This window comes from Lutra lutra, chromosome 5 (genome assembly GCF_902655055.1).
Source record: "Lutra lutra chromosome 5, mLutLut1.2, whole genome shotgun sequence".
NCBI lineage: Eukaryota > Metazoa > Chordata > Mammalia > Carnivora > Mustelidae > Lutra > Lutra lutra.
This window is the reverse complement of record NC_062282.1, coordinates 34,661,538-34,683,215: the sequence shown is the minus strand read 5'-3', so window position 1 is coordinate 34,683,215 and position 21,678 is coordinate 34,661,538. Positions and strand designations below refer to the sequence as shown.

Below are 21,678 nucleotides of genomic sequence, written 5' to 3'. Positions count from 1 at the left end.
AAGGACAGGATGCCAAAAAAGACAAGGTTTTCTGGAGGACAAAGGATAAGGCCCCACAGAACAAGTAATGGGATGTGAGGAAGTCCACTGGAGCTGGCAGCAAAAATGCTGACCAAATTGTATGGTCAACTAGGCAATGCATGGTCTTCCACTTAACTGCCTACTGTGGGAGTTAAACTGTGTCCTTCAAAGATGTGCTGAAGTCTTGACCCCTAACACCTGTGAAAGTAACCTTATTTGGATATCAGTCTTTGAACATGTAACTAAGTTAAGAAAATTGGTCATGAGAGTGAGGCCTACTCTAACACAGCTCTGTCTTTATAAGAATAGGTACATTTGGACACAGGTACACACACAGGAGAGAGACAGAAGACAGCAATGGGAATGACGACGGAGGCAAAAATTGGAGTCATGCTGCCACAAGCCAAGGAACACCTGGGGCTGGCAGACGGTAGGAGAGGCAAGGAAGGATCCTCCCCTAGAGGCTTCTGAGGCAGCAAGGCCCAGCTAACACTGTAATTTAGATTTCTAGCCTCCAGAACTGTGAGACAAGACATTTCTGGGTCCCAGTTTGTGGTACTTTGTTATGGCAGCCTCAGAAAACTGAAACACCTATAATGAGGAAAAACTGGAAGTTGCAGGATTAGTAGCTAGCGGTAAGTTCAAGGACAGCTGCTAGAATGGTTCCCTGGTGTTGCAAACTCTCCCAGGGTTGGGGGAGGACTTCCCTGCCAACCTGGTAGTCAGCCTTAAGTCTAACCTATCAAAACAACTAAGATTCACGGAGGGGGCAGGGAAGAAGGCCCTGCCCCATTACAGATAAGTTACCTAAACTAAGGGTGACAGGAGGGAAACTTGCAACTGCTACTAACAGAAATGAGTCATTAGAACTTCGCCTAGTCCACGTGAAAGATGAGGGGGCAGGGGCCTGGGTGGCTCAGTTGGTTAAGCCTCTGCCTTCGGCTGAGATCATGATTCCAGGGTTCTGGGATTGAGCCCTATAACAGGCTCCCTACTGCTCCCCTTGGTTGTGCTCTGTCAAACAAATAAAATCTTAAAAAAAAAAAAAAAAAAAAGAAGAAGAAGAAGAAGAAGAAGAAGAAAGATGAGGCGGAAACATGATGCTCATCAAGAAGAATGGCAACAGCTGGGCCATCACAGGGCTCAGCCTCTCCTGCAGTGTTGTCTTGTCCATCTTAGATCCATGTGGAAAGGACTGTAAAAGGTCTCGGGGGTTTTTCCTGCAGTACTGTCCTGGCTGTCATAAGGGTGCTATGGTGCTCTTGGGGAGATTTCTTTGATACAAACTCCTGTGGTGAGGCACTGACTAGTAAATCTTCCTGCCAATTAGGTTTATAATGCTGATGACGATGAGTCACTGGAGAATGAGGAAAGAATACAAAACAATATAAATTCTTGTGATCAGGCCTCCTGTAAATCCCAACCTTAATGTTAAACTAGGTAAAAATATAAGAGTTGTTATCGTGACAAAAGGGCACCAAATATCCAGAATTAAGGTACACTCTTTTTTAAAAAGCCACCAGTGTGTAAGTCATCTGAATCCGCCAAAAGGCATGTAAATCTTATGGCCACGGGTCCCTGGGTGGCATAGTGGGTTAAGCATCCACCTCTTGATTTCCACTCAGGTTATGATCTCAGAGTCCTGAGATGGAGGCCCATGCTGGGCTCCGCACTCAGAGGGGACTCTGCTCAAGATTCTCTCCCTTTCCCTCTGCCCCTCCCCCTTGCTCATGTGCTTGTGTTCCTTCTCTCAAATAAATACATACATCTTAAAAAAATCTTATGGCCCCAATTTAAAAGCAATGTGGAGGGGCACCTGGGTGGCTCAGTGGGTTAAAGACTGCCTTCGGCTCAGGTCATGATCCTGGGGTCCTGGGATCAAGCCCCGCACCGGGCTCTCTACTTGGCAGGGAGCCTGCTTCTTCCTCTCTCTGCCTGCCTCTCTATCTGTGATCTGTGTCTGTCAAATAAATAAATAAAAATCTTTTTAAAAAAATAAATAAAAATTTAAAAAAATAAAATAAAAGCAATGTGGACAAGGCAGCTTAATCAAGGAATTCCCCAAAAGGAAATAGATGGCATCAGTAATGATGATCTTGCTGGCTGATAGAGGGCTTTTGATGGGCCGAAAACACTTGAAATTTGTTTAGTCAAGCCACACGCAGCTCTCATCTGCTTGAAATCAAAAGTAAATATGCCTTGCTCACTGGCATGGAGTCACTTTCTCTGTCTCTTCCTCCCCTCCACACCTTGACTTCATCTGCTTGGAGGAAGATAACTAGGGGTAGAGCCAAGGTCTCCCTGTCCCCAAGGACAGGGTATAGTGAAGACACCATATACCCAATCCAAGGATGCAGAGGGAAACCCAGGAATGGGAGAGACTCAAACTTTCATAGCTGTTAGATTCAGGTGTCCAACTCACCATTCTACCATGGGGAAAGGAAGAACTTTCATTCAACCCATGGGGTTTGGGCAAGGTTCACAGCAGGAAAGGGAGGCTGTCTTAACCCTGCAGATGGAAGCTGACAGTACATACTGTTGTTGCTAAATCTGAATGTACAGCAGGAACTGCTATGGCATTTACACTGCCCAATTCTGTAGGTATCAGAAATGGATCGTCCCAAATGGAAAGAGCCACAGGTAGAGAAGAGCTACTGTAAGAAACTCCCCGACAGATGGCACCAGCAGCTGGTCAGGTTTAGCACAAGTGTCTCTATCTTGTGATGTCTGAAGTTTACACTATACTGATGTCCTGCTGACTGGCAAGCTAGAAGTCTGTCTCAAAGGTCCCGACCACAATGTCAGCACACCTCCATGAGCAGGTGTTGATGAACCCTCAATAAAATTCAGAGGCCTGCTCATCAAGTCGAGTTTCGTGGGACTAAGTCCAGTAGATTCACAACACTCAATTCCTCCAGCAATAAAAGAAAAACTATGCTTTTTTACCTCCTCTCTCTCCCTCCTGAAAATAAGGATTGTTACCTTACTGAAGTTTTTTGGGTATTAGAGACAGCAGGTACCTCTCCTGGGCATTCTACTTTCTTCTTTATATCAGCTAATCTGCAAGTCAGGATCTTTTAAGTGGTGCTCCAACCAAAAGGCTGCTCTGGAAGTTACCCATCAAGCTGGCACAGTCTCCATTTTGGGGGCCCTACAACTCTTAACAGCCCGTTTGAACTAGAACTCTTTGATATGGATTCTTTTGCAGATTAGAGCTTCTGGCAAAGGGAGCCAGACTCTACCCACAAGGTGTACCTTGGGTTTTGTACCTCCGGTTTTATACCTGCCACATCTACAAGGTACAATCCCTTTGAAAAGAAAAGGATTAGCTTGCTGTTGGGCTCTTGCTGAAACCCATTCAGGCTTCGAGGCTCTCCCGCCTGATACTGCCATTTGGAAATGCATCAACTAAGACTAAAACATACCCACCAAGTCTCACTTCTCAAACAGAAATAAGACACTCAAGGAGCACATGTGTAGCTCAGATGATTGAGGGTCTCTTGGTTTTGGCACAAGTCATGATCTCAGGGTCGAGGGATGGAGGGAGTAGGACTCCATGCTCAGCGGGAAGTCTCCTTAAGATTCTCTCTCCTCCCTCTGTCCCTCCCCACCACTTGCTCACTTGCTCTAAAATAAATCAATCTTTAAAAAAAAAGACACTCAAGAAAGCAGTTGACGTTTTGGCTTTACATGGGGGAAAAAAAAAAAAAAGGAAGTTCCCCCAACTCTGTTGCCCAAAGGAAGCCACTAAATTGATGAGGTCTTTTTTTTTTTTTTTTTTTTTAAAGATTTTATTTATTTATTTGACAGACAGAGATCACAAGTAGGCAGAGAGGCAGGCAGAGAGAGAGGAGGAAGCAGGCTCCCTGCTGAGCAGAGAGCCCGATTCGGGGCTCGATCCCAGGACCCTGAGATCATGACCTGAGCCAAAGGCAGAGGCTTAACCCACTGAGCCATCCAGGTGCCCCTGATGAGGTCTTTTGATTCACTGATGCTTTGGCTAAACTCAAGACTGAAGGTATTCCCTGGACGGCTGCAAATGCTCAGCTTTAGCACCAACTACACAAAAGTGGATGTGGTCACTGAGCTCAGAAGGCAGAACTCAAAAGCTTTCTTCACAGCCCTGGGAAACATTCTCCACAATGAACCATATTGTATTTTATTGACTCCTGGGCTGCTGCCAATGACCTAGCTATTTGGAAGAGCTGGAAATCTTGGAAGATTAAGACATCTATCCTCAGGACCACAATAGCAGTTGCTGATCAAACTTTTTGCATCCCTGATTCAGATGCCCATGATAAGGGCCTGTTCTCTAATGATACTAACGGGAATGAAGGTGCTGATCAAGACTGCATTGCCTAGACTTCCATCACTTACCCCCTAGACCCAGTATTATTCTGAACATGCTGACATAGCCACCATCAGAGAGAGCATAAAGTAAAGTACCCACGCTTCTGATAGAGAAGTTGCCACTGGATGCCAACTTGTGACACCCACCAAACGCTGGCCTATTTATCTTGTGAAGAAGGCTACACTGCCCAGGGCACTGTCTGACCGTTCTTGAAGACTGACTAGACTGGACCTCTGACCCCATCCCAGGGCTATCTGTACCGTCTCACCACTGCTGAACCTTTTTAAGGTTATACTGCTGCTTTTCCAGACTGATCTGCTGGTTCTGGCCACACCACTGTGCCCTTGAAACTAATCTGTGTCGTGTGTTCAGCTGTCTGGATCATCTGCAGTCTGATCATTCTGTGCCTAAAGCTACTCAATAACTGGCTGACAGTCAAGGTAGTGATAAACCCTGCAAGCTCCCTACCATCCAGATCTAGATAATATAGAGCACTACAAAAGCCTCCTTCAACACAGACTTCGGAAGATTTCTGACTCTACTTCCCTTATCTCCTCTTTGTCCAAAAATCTGAGTAAGGCAGTTTGGTCATCGAACTCAGCCATCCCCAAAAAGGGACCATCTCTTCTCAGCTGCTTCCTGGATAATGATCAAGACAAAATGGGTAGGAAGTTATAGAAACTGAATTGGAAATTTTGAATTCTGCCCTAACCATTCTTAGACACAATCCTTTTCTTTCCCTTGCAATGGCAATCCTGGCACAGCCTGGCTGGTGTTTCTTCCAGGTGACAGTCCGGTCAAAAGTGGTCTCAGCAATTATCATATTATCTCCCTGATACGAGGAAGCGGAGAGGCAATGTGGGGAGCTTGGGGGGTAGGGAAGGAATAAATGAAACAAGATGGGATCAGGAGGGAGACAAACCATAAGAGACTCTTAATCTCACAAAACTGAGGGTTGCCCGGGGAAAGGGGTAGGGAGAGGGTTGGGTTATGGACATTGGGGAAGGTATGTGCTGTGAAGTGTAAACCTGGCGATTCACAGACCTGTACCCTTGGGCCTAATAATACATTACATATTAACAAAAAAAATTTAAAAAATAAAATAATTTTTTTTAAAAACTGGTCTTAGAAGATTCAAACTTGGGACGCCTGGGTGGCTCAGTGGGTTAAAGCCTCTGCCTTCGGCTCAGGTCATGATCCCAGGGTCCTGGGATCAAGCCCCGCACCGGGCTCTCTGCTCAGTGGGGAGCCTGCTTCCCCCTCTCTCACTCTGCCTGCCTCTCTGCCTATTTGTGATCTGTCAAATAAAATCTTAAAAAAAAAAAAAAGGAGAAGATTCAAACTTAATTCCAATTCAGTCATCTGGATTCTCTTCTTGAACTGACATCATCTTACATCCTAAAAATCATGACCACTTGGTTGAACATACTGCTTGCCAGGTACACTTAAGAGTGGCTCTTGTGGGTGCCTAGGTGGCTCAGCTGGTTGAGTATCCAACTCTTGGTTTTGGCTCAGGTCATGATATCAGGGTCCTGAGATCCAGTGCAGAGTCTGCTTATTCCCCTTCCTCCCCCTCAACACCACCCCTGGCTCATGCTCGCTTGCCTGCTCTCTCTCAAATAAATAAAATCTTAAAAAAAAAAAAAAAAAGACTGGCCCTTTTGAGTCAAAATAGAAGAGATGATGGGTTTCTTAAGTTTCATGAAAATGCCTTTGTGTCCCTGATCATCCTGGATGAAACGTCTGGGCAAGAGGAGGGGATAACTGGAAAAGGGGTGAAGTTACAGCTACTAGAATGGGACACAGTGATTCTATGGAGGTGAAGAGAGAGCAACAACCCTGAAACCTGCAAGAGAAAATCTTAGACTCAAGAGGTATGAGGGAGGAAGGTATTAATGGTCTTTGTCCTTTAGAACTGCCCCTATGGCCTTCCTCTGTAGGAAAATGCACTGATGCACCTCTCCCCTACTGTTACAAGCAACTTTAAATCAACTGCTAGATCTACTCTCCCCTGCCCAACGACTCTGACCATGATTTGATGATCATTTCCCTTAACTATACCCAGAAATCTTTTGGAAACAGCAGGGGATGGCCAAGTTCCTACATGTTCCATATTGCCCCACTGCTATTCCCAAAGCTGAGGTTCAGTTCATGAGGTGGATAGTTACCACTCAAGTGGCATTCAGGTGCATAAGACAAAGAATGGTTTGAACTGACTGCCTTCAGACAATCCCTCCAAAAAAACAATGACCAGGTTCAATTCAGGAAAGGCGGAAGCTTTTGAGGCTTCTGTCCCAGGAATGATGATGGTCCTATTCTGGGCACAAACCATTGTAAACAACACTTTCTTTCCAACTCACCTATATGCCCTAGGGAACATACTTCTTGTACTAGAGCCAGGTACTAACTTCCCTCCCCAAAAGTATGATGACTTGTGCTTCAGGGGTGGGCAGAAGAGATCATCTAGTTTTTAAGGAAACACCACTAACAGATCAGTTTAGTTCTCAGATGACAGAAGTGATGATCTCTCCAAAAACAAGGCAACTTTTGGGTACTTGGGGAGTTTCCTGGAAGAATAACTGACTTGTTATTTACGTGTGCTCCTTGGGTAGTTTTTCCTACAATGGGAATCATCCAATTAAAAAGGTGATACAAAATTTGTGTCTGATTTAAGCCTATGTGATCAATGATACCACTTGGGCCCTGGAAGTCATTCATGTAAGCCTCAAATCACTGGTTAGGGTTATTATGGATGATAGACGCCCTAGACTTCCTCCCAGTGGGCCAATGCAGAGACTGTGCAAGTGCGAAAAGATCTTGCTATACTTGGATTAATGCTTACCGCTAAGTGGAAAAGTCAACACAAAGACTAAAGATAAAAGCTACCTGGCTTTCTAAGATGGTTGAGTCCAGGACCTCAGGGGAGTGAGTGGATGGTTAAGCTCAGCGCTGCAGGGTGACCACATCCTGTTGCTTCAAGTTCTGTTGATAGCTGCCTTAATTAAATCCAGTGTGGAAAAAAAAAAAAACAACTGAATGGATTAGGACCAGTCCCTATTGACCAGATTAATCAGGGGGTCACAGAGTAGTACACTCCTGGAAAAATTTACCAGAAGCTAAAATAATGTAGAAACAAGTATATTGTTGGAAGATAACTCTCCATGGATCCCTCCTGTTTCTGCAAGTCTTGTAAACAAAGATACCTTTTGTTCTGGATCTTTTCAAGGTTGTATTCACAGCAAATAGCCTTAGAAGAGAATGCTCATCTTCTCAAGTGGAGGGCAGTTTCAATTATTGCCCAGTATAATGAAGATAATGGTCCCTCTAGGCAGGTTTGCTTGCACCTCATTATAAAAAAACTTCTGTTTCCTAAAGCCAGGTGCTCCTCAAATGTGATGTAAACCACTATGAATACAAACGGCACACACCTAGGCGACTGCTGTTACCCCTAAGGGATTAGGGGAGGGCGCTGAGAAGGGCAAGAAAAGCTGGTATAAGCATGGATTTCATGCTGCTCCTTATGCTGTAAGAGAAATGAAGGCCCTTCTCTCTGGCTCAGGAGTCTCATGTCTTCTGCCAGCATCCAAAAAAACTGGCAGGCCAATTTATAGCTTGTGAATAGGATAAAATCTCAGACCCTTCACAGTTCTTGACAATAACCCAATTTAAAAATGGGCAAAAGATCTGAACAGACACCTTGCCAAAGAAGATAAACATATGGCAAAAAGGCACATGAAATAATTCTCATCATTAGTTGTAAGGGAAATGCAAACTAAAACCACTATATACCTATTAGCACAGTAAAATGAAAAGGCCTGATTATACCAAGAATTAGCAAGGCTGTGGAGCAACGGGAACTCTCAAATACTGCGAGTTGGAATGTAAAATGGCACAACAATTTGGAAAACAGTTTAGCAGTTGCTTAAAAAAAATTAAATATACCTACTATACAACCCAGCTATTCCACTCCTAGATACTTACTGAGAAATGAAAGAATAGCCACTTTATTTGTAATAGGTGGAAACACCATCAACAGGTGGTACAGCCATACAATTGAATACCACTTGGTAATAAAAGAGAACAAAATACTAATATCCACAACACTGACAAACCTCTAAAACATAACGCTAAGTGAAAAAAGTCCAACACAAAAACTACACTCCATTTATATGATATTCTAAATAAAATACAACTACAGTGATAAAGATCAAATCAGTGGATAACTGAGGCTGGGGATGAGGGCTGACTAAACAGTCATGAGAAAACCTGGGATGATGGAAATGTTCCCATGTCTTGATTATGGTAGGGATTACACCACTGTATACAACTGCCAAAATTCAAACGCGGTATTAATCTGGTGAACTGTTTTACATGTAAATTGCACCAACAGGCTGGAGAGGAAAAATCTATAAGGCAACTGCTGCTTCCAAACAAATTATCAAGAACTCTGTCCTACACAGTTTCAAACAAACAATAATGCAACTCCAGCAAAGCAAAATAAGGTCCTCATACTTTCCTCAGTGTCATTCAAAAAGATGACACTATATTCCAAAAATACTTGCATACTGCGAATGTGAGCAGAGCACCTAATTCACCTTTTGAATCTGCAAAACATTATATAATAATCTCAATACAGAGTTGCCTTAATCAGTCAATTTAACCACAACTAAATTAATTTTTATTTCTAAATTGCATTATTATAAACTGCCAATACATAAAGCTGCTGTCTTCCTGTTTGTAAAGAACTCTTCAGAGTATACTGCATGCCGAACTGGTTCAAGAAACAATTCAACATGTAACTGTATTTATATTGAAAGCATTCACTTATGGTTTTAATTACTGTAAGGATCCCACTCTTATGATAATCTTTTGAAAGGTTCTAAATAGGCAGGCCTGGGAAAACAGCTGAGCCCAGTTGTTCTTACCTTCATCTCCCAATGACTATACACATGAATTCAATTCCTAACCCTCCCAAATCCAACCTAGGGTATTGTCAGAATATGTTCCACTGTTCTGCTGTCAAGGACTTTCCCCACAGTGAGATACTACTCACTACTTTGAGCAAAGGGACCACACAGATAGAACATTTTTCCAAAAGGTTCTCATCCAGAATTTAACCACAAATCTGATGTTGCCCCATCCATACTGTATTCCCTTTACTTGCATTTTGAAAAAGTATGGCATCATCAGATATATATCCTCAACACACCTCAATTTTGTTGCACATGTCTCAGCTATCCCTACAGGAGAGTGCTGATCCGGTTTTAATCAGCATGCACCCATCCATCCATTCACAAATGTGTACCACACACCTACTATGTGCCAGGCACTAGGCATCAGAGAATACATACACACCAAGTTCTTGGATTAATCTTGAATTCTGTCATCAAACTAATTAAAATGGAAAAATGGTACTTATGGATGATTACAGTTCAATTATTTCTTAGAATTATTCTAAATTACATCTTTTGACGGAACCACACCAGTGAGTTGGACTAAATCATGTTGCCCTGTTTCTTTTTTTTTTTTTTTTTTTTAAAGATTTTATTTATTTGTCAGAGAGAGAGAGGGAGAGAGAGCGAGCACAGGCGGACAGAATGGCAGGCAGAGGCAGAGGGAGAAGCAGGCTCCCCGCCAAGCAAGGAGCCCGATGTGGGACTCGATCCCAGGACGCTGGGATCATGACCTGAGCCGAAGGCAGCTGCTTAACCAACTGAGCCACCCAGGCGTCCCACATGTTGCCCCGTTTCTAAGTGAGTTCACCAAACTGCACTTTAGTGTTATGCCAATGACTATACTAAGGTCATAAGAAACAGAGCCAGGAGATATAAAATTTTAAGACCAGTTCAATTTGGAATACTATATGCCAGATACCATGCTAAGTACTTTAGATGCATTAATTCATTTAACCCTCACAAATAATCCTATGGTAGAAAGGACCATTATCCCCATTTGACAGATGAGGAAGTGAAGTTGCTGACAGGTCGAGTAACTTCATAAAGGTCACACGGTGGTAGAGCTAGGATACCACCCAGGTTACCAGACTCGAGAACTCTTGTTCTTAGTCACTAAATTACGGTGCCAATATTCATTATGTAAGATATTGGAAGTCTTTATTCGTTATATCATTTAATGTATCACTTAATATATAATCTCTATGAAAAATTTTGTCTTAATACCAGGAATTGCTTCTAAGCAACTGGTTTGCTCTCATAACCATGCGTAATGTAACTTAGGATTTTTCTTTCCTTTCTCTTTGCACTAGGTGCTTTAGAGTTCAGAGCGAGATTTAGCCCATCTAGCAAATATAGACTTAAACGGCAGGTGTACTGGCTACCAATATTTCTAACTTCACTGATTATCGCCCCATCTCGTCTATTAATCTTCATCCATTTCCTCACTTTTTTTTTTAGATTTTTTTTTTTTTTGGACAGACAGAGATCACAAGTAGGCAGAGAGGCAGGCAGAGAGAGAGGAGGAAGCAGGCTCCCTGCTGAGCAGAGAGCCCGATGCAGGGCTCGATCCTAGGACCCTGAGATCATGACCTGAGCCGAAGGCAGAGGCTTAACCCACTGAGCCACCCAGGCGCCCCTCCTCACTTATTTTTAAACAGTATTAGGTTAATATTGGTAAGCCAAACCTTTTTTAGAGTAAGGCTTCATGCAATTAATAACTCAAATCCAATGGAACAGTTTACAGGGACCCAGATAACTCCTTAAATGCTGCCTAGTCCTCCTCACTAGACACAAAACATGCTACTTTAGTTAACCTTAGCAGTTTTTACATAAGGACGAGAAATCAAGTGTGAGAGAAAGAGCAATCAGTATCCAGAATTTTACAGATCCTTAAATAGTCTTAATTTTAAAACGTCAGTTGTTTATGGCATATAATAAAATCTTGACTAACAAGGTGTACACGACTGAGTATAACTGTGTCACTAAGAAAGTAATTACCTGACTTCAAGGGCTTTGATAGCTTCTAGCATTTGTAGGAACTCTGCTGCTTTCCATACATCATTGGCTTCTTCTTCTCCTTGTATCATTAATTTTGCTGTATATGTGAACTCAATTAAATGACGGAAGGCCATTTTACTAACACCTGTAGAAAAAGAGATGTCCATTAGCATGTACTCACATTGATTCAAATGTTCTAACATTAGCGAAGAAAAAAAAGCACAGTGTTCAAAACCTGATTAGTATCTAAATTTTGGAAAATTATCTCCTGGTGGAATTTTCATTAATGGTACAGTAAGACTGTACCAAGTTCCAGCAATAACTACCAAAGTGCTTTAAGATCTTTCCCAAAGATTTCTAAGGCCCTTATGACCTACCTACCTACTCAAATACATGAATGGGCTATTACAGGACAGACATGGTACTTTACTGCAAGGATCTCTCCATCAACTTAGCTCTGAATCTTCAAGGGCTTTCCACAGTTCAGCAAATAAAGTTCCATACCTCTCTGCCTTTATTTCAAGGTACTTCACATTATTTCTCTATTTACCACTATCTTTCCTTCCAAATTTTAAACTCTATAAATCCTATACTATATACTGATCTTCAAATCCTTCACTTCTAAAACTTGTCTTTATTAACACGTACCCTCCTTTCTGAATGCTTAATCACTTTATCTTTGTACAAATCCTACCACCCTTGAAGGCTCAATTCTAATGCCACATACTAAATGAAACTTTAATGGTCTACCCTTCCCCCCAACCTCCAGGTGAACTCTGTACTTATTCGGACAATTGCAACTCATGGGCATCGCTTGACTCTAAGTGAGAGGGAAATGATTTTTGTCTCTGTACACTCACCTCACAGTATCTAACACAATGCTCCCTAAAATGCAGACACACAAAGTAGGAATGAAGAAGAGCTAAAGTCACTTTTAAAATTAAGCTTCCATAATTCCAACTTTTCTTTACACGTTTTAGGTTTAAATGTTGGCCCAAAAGATACTCTATTTCTTTGTGCTCTTCAATGCTATATATTATTATTTCAATCTGCTAATGCAGGGCTACAAAAATCTACTGAAACAAAGAGAAAACTAGTTTATTTTTAAAAGACTTTTAAATAATCTCTACACCCAACTTGGGGTTTGAACCTACAACCCTGATATCGAGTCACATGCTGCACCATCTGAGCCAGACAGGTGTTCCAAAAGAAAACTACTTTTAATACAGAATTTTCACACTAAAAAATGCCCATGTCCAAACTGCATACAATATACACAACTACAAATATAAAAATACTTTTACGTTCTTCCTATGTACTTTATATACCTGAATAAGCAAACTAAAATAACTGGATTCTTTGAAGGTTACTTTTGAATCTCCTAAATCTTTTTTTCCTGGTTATTCTTTTGACCATGTTATTCTTTATTATAGGAGTAACTAAATTTTTTTAAGGAGTTTTAACCAAATATTTAAAAGTGCAAAAGTCTGTTCTAAAAATGTGTAAATTTTTCTTGAAGTAGAATGAGATTTTGATTTTTAATCAAACACACACACACAACACTACAAATACCAAGCACAACTCCAAACACCTCACAATTACTAACTCAATACTCACAACAATCCTATAGAGAACTTTATTGTAACCTCCATTTTACAGATAGAAAAACTGAGGCACAGAAATTAATAATTGTGACTTTGGCAAGTTACTGGAGTGATGAAAACTAGAATCAACCCCAGATGGCCCGACTTCTAAGTTCAAAATAAAGATGTATACATTAAAAAAAAAAAAAAAAAAAAAGATTTTTACATAAGATGACAGCAGGAAACCTTCAGGCTTAGAAGAGTTTGAATACCTATGACTTCATTCACTGCAGGCTCATAATCTCTCTCTTTTTTTTTAAAGATTTTATTTATTTGACAGAGATCACAAGTAGGCAGAGAGGCAGGCAGGGAGAGAGGAAGGGAAGCAGAGAGCCCGACGTGGGGCTTGATCCCAGGACCCTGGGATCATGACCTGAGCTGAAGGCAGAGGCTTCAACCTAGAGCCACCCAGGCGCCCCAGGCTTATAATCTCTTACTCGTAATTCCAAAGTCCCCCAAATCTCTTAAGACCGAAGTTTTCCCATAAATTTGGAAGGAAATTTTGATTTGAACTGACATGGGGCTATTTATAGTCTTTATCCCACTTAGAGTAAATATTAATATGCTACTCTTCCAAAATACTATTTGGTTATAGGATGTCACCCTAGACCCCACTGGGAGTATCACATTACACAGACTGCATTATCTTTAGAAAATTTGTAATTTCAAGAAACATCTGGCCTCCAAGGATTTGAATAAGGAACTGTAGACTTAATTCCCAATTTTGGTTAATCAGAATCATTGTAGACTTAATAAAAGGATGGGTCTCTGATCTCCAGAATCAAAAGTGGGACACGCAATTTTTTTTTTTTAAATAAGCATCTTTAGGTGCTTAAGTTGCCAGTCCAGCATCAGTTCTAGGAATAAATCACTGATCTGATCAGCTAACATGAACTAAACTGGTAACACCTGCCCAGGTAAGTGACATGGTGACAGATGCAATTATGAAGACACTATTCCCCATCAGGACAAGTCTGGTAACTTTCAAATCCCAGCCCACTTACTAATTAATGCCTTGCTCCTTTTATAACAGAAGTGTGCATGAGAACACAATTTTTCTGAGTATCTAAAGAAACTGTTAATATGAACACCTTAACCTGAATCTTCCTTTTTTCACTTAGGAAGAAGCAAAAAAGGGTAGCATTCTAGATCTATAGAGTGAGGTCATTATTCATATTTCAGAGATGGGGGTTCCAATTCTAGCTAAGAGGAAGAAAACACACTCATCCATTCCCCACACTCCATCTTGTCCACTGCTTACAATCATAAGTCCTGGGAAGAATACATAAAGCAAATGTATTCTGGATACATTTGATAAGGATTCTGAAAGACAAACAGAAACAAGCAGAGTGGGGAGAGAAATCAAAACTCAAAGAACAGCAGTGAGTTTCCTGGGATTTTATTTTTCCTCCCACATATCCCAACTTGACTTGAAGGCAGCCCAAATCCCACTCCTAGGTAGCAGCAACAGACAAAAAAGCTGCAGAAGAAACTCTTTCTGGCTAGAGAACCAGAAAAGGGAATGGAGAGTATAAGCAGGTCCGGAAATACTTGGTTTTTATTCCTCTCAGCCCTGCCTCAAAGCAAGTTCCAGTTCTGATGCTGCACACTGGTGGCTGGTGGCCGGTGGCCACCAAGCAGGTACTAATCCTTAGAGAAAGTTTTTCTTTCTGACAGAGCTAGGAAACATACTATGATCTGAAGAGCATGGAGAGAAATCTTAATTTTTTTCTCTCACTGCTTTGTCTTAGGAAACAGATCCCACTGTGGGAAGCATATGACAGCACACGGAAGCTAAAACCCCAGTTTTCTAGCCAGACAAGCAGGAAAAATTACTCCTTGGAGGTAAAGTGCAGAAGTCAGAAGAAGGAACTAGAGAAAGGTCCTCTGTGAATAAGTTCTGCTCTAGCCACCGAGCTACTCGTGTAGAACTGAGCTGAGGCAGCACAGCAAAGGGTCTGAGTACTGCACTATGATGCTGACTACCACCCAGATGCTGAGCACACCTGGGGCCTGAACACAAGAAAAGTTTTGAAAACAAAATTGGAATTACATCCACAGTCTACATAAGGCAGTCTGAACCTAAAGCAGGTTGACTGCCTGCTAGAAACAAAGCAAACCCAAATCAAAACAAAATAAAATGTATTCTTCAGAGGATTTTAACAGCAGAGTATCATAAAATTCAAAATGTCATGACATAATGCAAAATTACTTGATGTATCCTATATATTAAAATATATATATATTTTAGCCAACATGTCCAAGCTTATACAAATGACAACAGTAAAGGAAACTTGGGTTTTCAAATTACATGCCCAGGCTTTTTCTATAGCCAGGTGACCTAGACAGGTTGTACAGTGATTCCAAAGTTAATGGCTTAAAAAAAAACTGAGCCAAAATGATTTTTTTAAATCTGAATCTGCCAAGTAACAAAAACAAAAATGTTCTTACATTGTTTTCTCATTTGTCCATAAAGCTTCTAAGTGAGATACTATAATGAAGATAGTAGGTCAGAGGCGCTAAAAGGCACAAGAAACAATCTCAAGGTGATCAGTCTCTAGAAGAGAAGATCCTATTTCTCCAGATATACTCTTTGCTCCAAAAGCAATGCATATTCTAGCCTGGGCCACTTGTTGTTGTTGTTTAATTTTTTTTTTAATTTATTTTTTTAATAAACATGTAACGTATTATTAGCCCCAGGGGTACAGGTCTGTGAATCGCCAGGTTTACACACTTCATAGCACTCACCATAGCACATACCCTCCCCAATGTCCATAATCCCACCACCCTCTCCCTCCCCACCAAGGGCCACTGATTTTTTGACTGTTTAAGATTCTGCCTAAAAAGCAGAAGTCAGGGGGACCTGGATGGCTCAGTCAGTTGGGCGTCTGCCTTAGGCTCTGGTCATGATCCCAAGTCATGGGATCAAGCCCTACATCGGGTTCCCTGCTCCATGGAATCTCCTGCTTCTCCCTCTGCCACTCTCCCTATTTGTGTTCTCCCTTTCTGTCAAATAAATAAATAAAAAATCTTAAAAAAAAAAAAATTAAATCAACTCCTTTTTAAAATTGTTCCTCTCTCTAAGGTAGACCAGATTATTCATTCTCTCTCCTCAGCTACATCACTCCACAATAAAAGTGTCTGCAACACTTTTGGTATTCCTTTCTATACCTATTGGTCACCTGTGATTAAATCTGCAAATTCTTTAAGGGCTATCTTATTCATCAGTTCTTCACTTCCTGATTCTACTACAGTGCACAACACCTAACAGGTATTCACTTTGACAAACAGACCCAATTTATAAAGCTTTGACAATGCATCAAACACTACGCTCAGCACTCTGCATATGTTATTTCAATTAATCATTATAAGCCTATAAAGTAATAAGGCCTCTGCAGATGAGGAGGAAAATATGCAACTGAAGTAAAATAACTTGCATGGCATCACATAGTACCTCAGGTAAATGAATGGATGAAATCTTGCCCTGTAATAGAAACCAATAGTGTACAGGCAGCTAGATTCTCACTTTAGTAAGCTTTGTGGATTTCCATTATGCCTGTGGCTCTGTCCATCACAGATAATGAAAAGATTATCTATGGATGTATCAGCCAGAATGTTAGATAAACTGAAATGTACCCAAAAGAGGAACGTGCTTAACTTTTTCATTTTCTTTACTCCCCAGGGCACCAAATTTCCCCAAGGGAATAGCGTTTCTAGGCAACTCATTCATAACAAAGAATATATACACCGTCAAAAAGATAAAAATCCAAGAACACTGAAAGAACTAAAATTCTGTATTTATGTAGGCAAGCTTATTTAATTCCTACAGTTTTGAACAACAGGGAGGGATAGCTAATGTAGCAGTATAAGCCAAAAGCATAGTAATTAATAGCGTCAAGTGAATCCCTTGCTAGCTGGACAATGCTGAGCAACTAACAATTTATAGCCTGTTCCCTGATGTGTAAATTGGAAATAATACCACTTATTTCAAAGGATTGCGGCAAATCTCAGAAAAGGCACACAAACGCAAAGCACTATAGCTGGCACTTAGGGAAGCTATTATTATAAAAAAGTCAAAATCATTTTCTACTTTAAGGCCGTATCTACTGAATGATTCCTTCCATCCCTGACTCTAACCACTAGAGCTTCTGAATGCGACTTCATCTTTCCTAGCCTTTTCCGTATTATGGCAGCCCATTTCATTCTGTGCGTGTCATATGTACCTTTGCTAATAAAGAACCTTCTACTGTAACCTGCAGCATCCCAACCAGTCTGAAACTTTGGCCCACTGAACAAAGATGGGATTCACTTTTAATACAAATTTTCCAAAGAGAGTGACCACTGGTTTTAAAGTGGAAAAGACTCCTTTAAGAGACCAACATCTACCATCTAATGTAAGAGTTTTCCTGACAGATCATTTTACCAAGAACTTTACTAAAACTAAGAATTCTCAAGTGTCAAAAGAACAATTTATCCAGTCACCTAATAGAAACCATTGATGCCTATTTCCCATGGTATCCTGCTAAATTAACTAACACTTCTTCAACAATTATAATGTTTGCTAAGTATTATATTTAAAATAAGCATTTACCTTCTATCTCCACCAAAGGTTCCTGAGTAAACTCCTGAAAGAATTTGTAGAAGAACTTACTGCAAGCAGCCAAAACAGCCTTGTGGGCCTTAAAATGGTGTCCTAGATTAAAAAGAAAAAAAAAAAAAAAAAAAAAAAAAGAAAAGAAAAAGAAAAAAAAAAAGAGAATCACATATATTCAAAAATCAAAAGTAAAACCAAAAAACAAAGTAGGAAATTATATAAAGCAGACCTTTCTCCATAATATAATCACAATACTATATCAATTACTGAACTAAAGTCAGAATGTTCTTAGTAGCTATCTCGACAAACTTCAATTTTAATTAGACACGAAGACAGATCTTTACCTCAAAGACTTTATTAGGTCAGTTTTATAAAACCCAGTTTACAAAACTAAGAGAGGTACGGTACGGAGCTTCTTACCACTTAAAAGAGTCCAAAGTAAATCCTATTCATGTAAAACTCCTAATTATAAACACAACCCAAAATGTTACATACATCACTTGGAAAGAGAGAAGAAAAAGCCATAGAATAAGCATAAAGCTGGATGTATTTGCTCTGGAAAACATAATAATGCCTAATATTTGGAAGCGGTAGACCTACAATACAGCAGATCTATAATAAAGAATAGCCTGCCTTGAGATGCCTATTTTCACTAAATAGAAAAGATACCCAAGCTGCGTTTGCCTCCATCATAAGGACAACTCCTAATACTGGTAAAGACCCCATTTGATTTGAGGTTTCCCAAAGAGGGTACCAGTGCTGCAAAGGAATCTCACATTCTCCCTCCAAGACCATCTGGGAAACTAGAAAGAATCAACACTTCCCAGATGATTGCTGTGAAAGTCTCCTCAAAGCAGCTTATGTACGGAAGGCTATAAACCAAAAATTTAGAGATATTCTCCCTATCTCCAACACCATCATCTTGCACTCAAGGGTGCAGTGGGAAAACATACAAAGGCGGCAAAGAAGCTGATTATGTTGAAAGCATGACCAGCCAACTAGCCTTCTGCAACATGGTCTACAGTGAGTGGGCACTGACAAGTCCCTGCCAGGTCCCAGCGCACACTCAATAGGCACAGGCCATACAAGGGGGGTATAAAAGGCGGGTGGGGGAAGGGGAGATAAGAACGGAAGCCACAAATTCGCTGCTCTGCCCACCACTCTACTCACCGTCGACAATCAGGGTGATGTCAGTAAACCGATCCTGCTCTCGCTGTTCATTCAATCGGTCCAGGATCATTTTATGATGTTCCGGGAACTCCTGAAGGCATTCCATCGTCTCTTCGGCCTCCATGGCCGTCGGGTTGCTCTACAAAAGAGGAGCATGATAATGTACACCCATGAGCTCAGGCTGAGGCACAAAACCCCTAAAGCCTAAAACAACAAAAAACAAAACCCCAGCTACATGAAAAGAAAGGGGGGGGAGGGGGAGGCAAGAAGAGAGGAAGGCGAGGGAAGAAAGAAAGGCGAGCCGGGTGGCCGCCGCGCGTTGGGGGCCGGAGCCGCGGCCGCGGGACTCCGAGCCTGACCTAATTGGAGTCGGGAGACGCGAGCTGAAGCGGAGTGGGCAGAGCGCCGGAGGCTCCGGGCGCCGGGGCGCGCAAGTCCGGCAGAGGAAGGGACCCGACAGCCGTGGCGGCCCCCTAACGGCCCGCCAAGCCCTTCTGCCCGGCCCTGGCTCCCGCCGCCCAGGGACCCGGTCCGGCCCGCGGCCCACAACGACTCCCGGGTCGCCTCTCCCTCCCCCGCCCTCCCTCTTCTCCCCCCGCCCCGACCCGGCCGGCACTCACTCAGGGAAGGAGGAGCGGCCCGGGTCTGCGCGTCACTTACGTCGACGTGCTGCGTCACGCGCTGGGCTCCGGCTGACGCGGACGCCGACCAAGCGTCGACCACTGAGGAAACGGGCCCCACCCCCACCCGCCCGACTAGTAGCGGGCGGAGTCAACCGGGGGGTTCGACGCTGGCCGAGGGTGAGGCCGCGGCCGCTAATGCTAGAAGGAGGAAGTCCGGTCGGGGGGGGTGGGCTGGGTCAGCCCTGAGCCCGGCTGTAACCGGGGCGGGGTTCCTAAACCACCGCCTTTCCACCTCCCCACCGCGGGCCCCCGGGTGTGAGCGCTTCCGACCCCGACTTCGGAATAAGCTCGCTACTCGTTCCCGGTGCGCTTTTATTCCGCGACTCCTCCAGCCCCGCCCCCCTTTCCTCCCAAGCTTTAGGTTGGCCAGCGTTACCTAGCTCGTGATCCTCCCTTTCTCCTCTCCGGCCGTCAGAGCTTCTCCTTCCTCGCTCTCCCCTCTCGGGGCGAAACTCAGCCCACACTGTTCCCTAGCTCTGAACAGCGCCTCGCCCTCCATTTCCTCGCGAGTGCCCGGACGCTGCCTCCGCTGGGTCTGGCCGGCGCACGTGCGCTCGCTCCGAGACCCAGACGGCCGCGCCGCGGCGGCCTCGGGCGCGAGCACGTTCAGGCCGCCTGGGACCTTCCTCCCGGGTGCCCGCCCTCTCCACGCTCCGCAGGCAGCACGTGTTTGCTGGGCTCAGGACCTGGATCTTCTTGGATTATTTACGCGTGATGGTAGTACTCCAGCTCTCCGCTCGCAACCACCGCGCTTAAAGAGGCCGGGGACTTACGATCAGCCTAGCTTGGCTGGGTCAGTCACTCATTCACCTGAAAACAAAAAATGCTCTTGGAGGAGAACGGGTCCAGAGGTGACTTTCTTCTCTCAGAAGAAAATAGAGTGGGGAATTAGGGGAAGACTCAAATAACTAGCTCTATGCAGGAATGAGTGTAATTATTTCAACAGACATTTATTGAGAGCCAACGCTGTGCTGGGGACTGGGAAATCAAGTGGTGAACAAGGGGTGGGTGGTTTCTGCCTTCCTAATCTTAGTCTGATAGAGGAGGTAGATATTTTGTACAGTTCATTGCCTGGGTGCAGAGTTCCGAGTGTTAAGAGATGTGAAGAACAGGGGTTGGTTAAGGAAAGCTAGTGACCTGTAGGAAGCAATATGAAGTCTGAGAGTTCTTAACCAAGTGTACAGTACATTTAGAGGCAACGAGATTATAGCATTTTGAGAACTAAAGAAATGTGAGACCCACCCACAGGGGCCTTGTAAACAGTGTTAAAGATGATAGATTTTCCTATGATCGAAAAGGGAAACCTTGAAGCTTGAGCAGGCTGGTGACATTTTAAGATTTACTTACTTTTTAGAGAATTCTAGCCCCAGTATGGACGATAGACTAAATGGGAGAAGGTGCAAGGAATAGAGACCAGTGGGAGGCTGTTAGTAATCTAGATGAAATTATGGTGGCAAATGGGATTAGACCATTAGGTGGAATCCAGAAATAGGATCAACGTTGACTGGAAAGCATGTCATGGGTACTAAATAAATGTTGGCTATATTCATGGTGAGAGAAAAGAACACTCAAGAATGGCTCCTAGATTTCTGGCTTGAGTGGGTGGATTGTTGGAACAGTTTTACCAAAATGGAGACTATAACTGGAGAAAATGATTGGGGAGAAAGGATGAAGAGGGAAGAGATCATTTTAAGGAGACAGCTAAATACAGATGATGTCAGGGTGCCTAGGTGGCTCAGTCATTAAACTGCCTTCAGCTCAGGTCATGATCCCAGGGTTCTGGGATCTTACCGGTATCAGGCTCCCTGGTCAGCAGGAAGCCTGCATTCCCCCCTAGTGTCCTGTCTCTTGCTGTGTCTCTCTGTCAAATAAATAAATCTTTAAAAAAATAATCAACACAGATGATGTCAACAAAGCATTTTATATATGGATCTGTGTAGAATTCAGGGGAGACAGTTTTAAGGATTTGGAAATTTTTAGCATAAAGTGGGTATTGAAGCAATGAAAATAGATTTTTTTTCATCCATCCTATTGCAAAATTAAGATTTTAATTCCAATATAGTTAACGTACAGTGTTATATTTTCAGGTGTACAATATAGTGATTCAGTAATTCCATACATCACCCGGTGCCCATCACAAGGGCACTCCTTAATCCTCATCTATTTCACCCATCCCCCACCCACCTTCCCTCTGGTAACCATCAGTTTGTTTTCTATAGAGTTAAGAATCTGTTTCTTGGTTTGTCTTTTTTTCCTTTGCTCA

At 42.6% G+C, this 21,678-nt stretch overlaps 1 protein-coding gene across 6 annotated transcripts in view; it reads right to left on the bottom strand.

Annotated features, from left to right (window-relative positions):
- Positions 1-20,060, bottom strand: part of ZNF131 (zinc finger protein 131) — a 31,229-nt gene extending 11,169 nt beyond the window's left edge. Inside the window, exons 1-5 of one of the 6 annotated variants that reach the window (XM_047730426.1) lie at positions 19,792-20,059; positions 19,353-19,553; positions 18,733-18,871; positions 17,560-17,661; positions 11,326-11,470 (exon numbers count right to left, since the gene is read on the bottom strand). In XM_047730426.1, coding sequence (XP_047586382.1) covers positions 11,326-11,470; positions 17,560-17,661; positions 18,733-18,856 — 371 coding nt within the window. In that variant the 5' untranslated portion in view covers positions 18,857-18,871; positions 19,353-19,553; positions 19,792-20,059. Of the gene's footprint in view, positions 1-11,325; positions 11,471-17,559; positions 17,662-18,732; positions 18,872-19,091; positions 19,329-19,352; positions 19,554-19,791 lie in introns of those variants that run through there. The other 5 variants (XM_047730424.1, XM_047730423.1, XM_047730427.1 and 2 more) reach the window with 5 other exon arrangements.
- Positions 20,061-21,678: the final 1,618 nt, after the last annotated feature.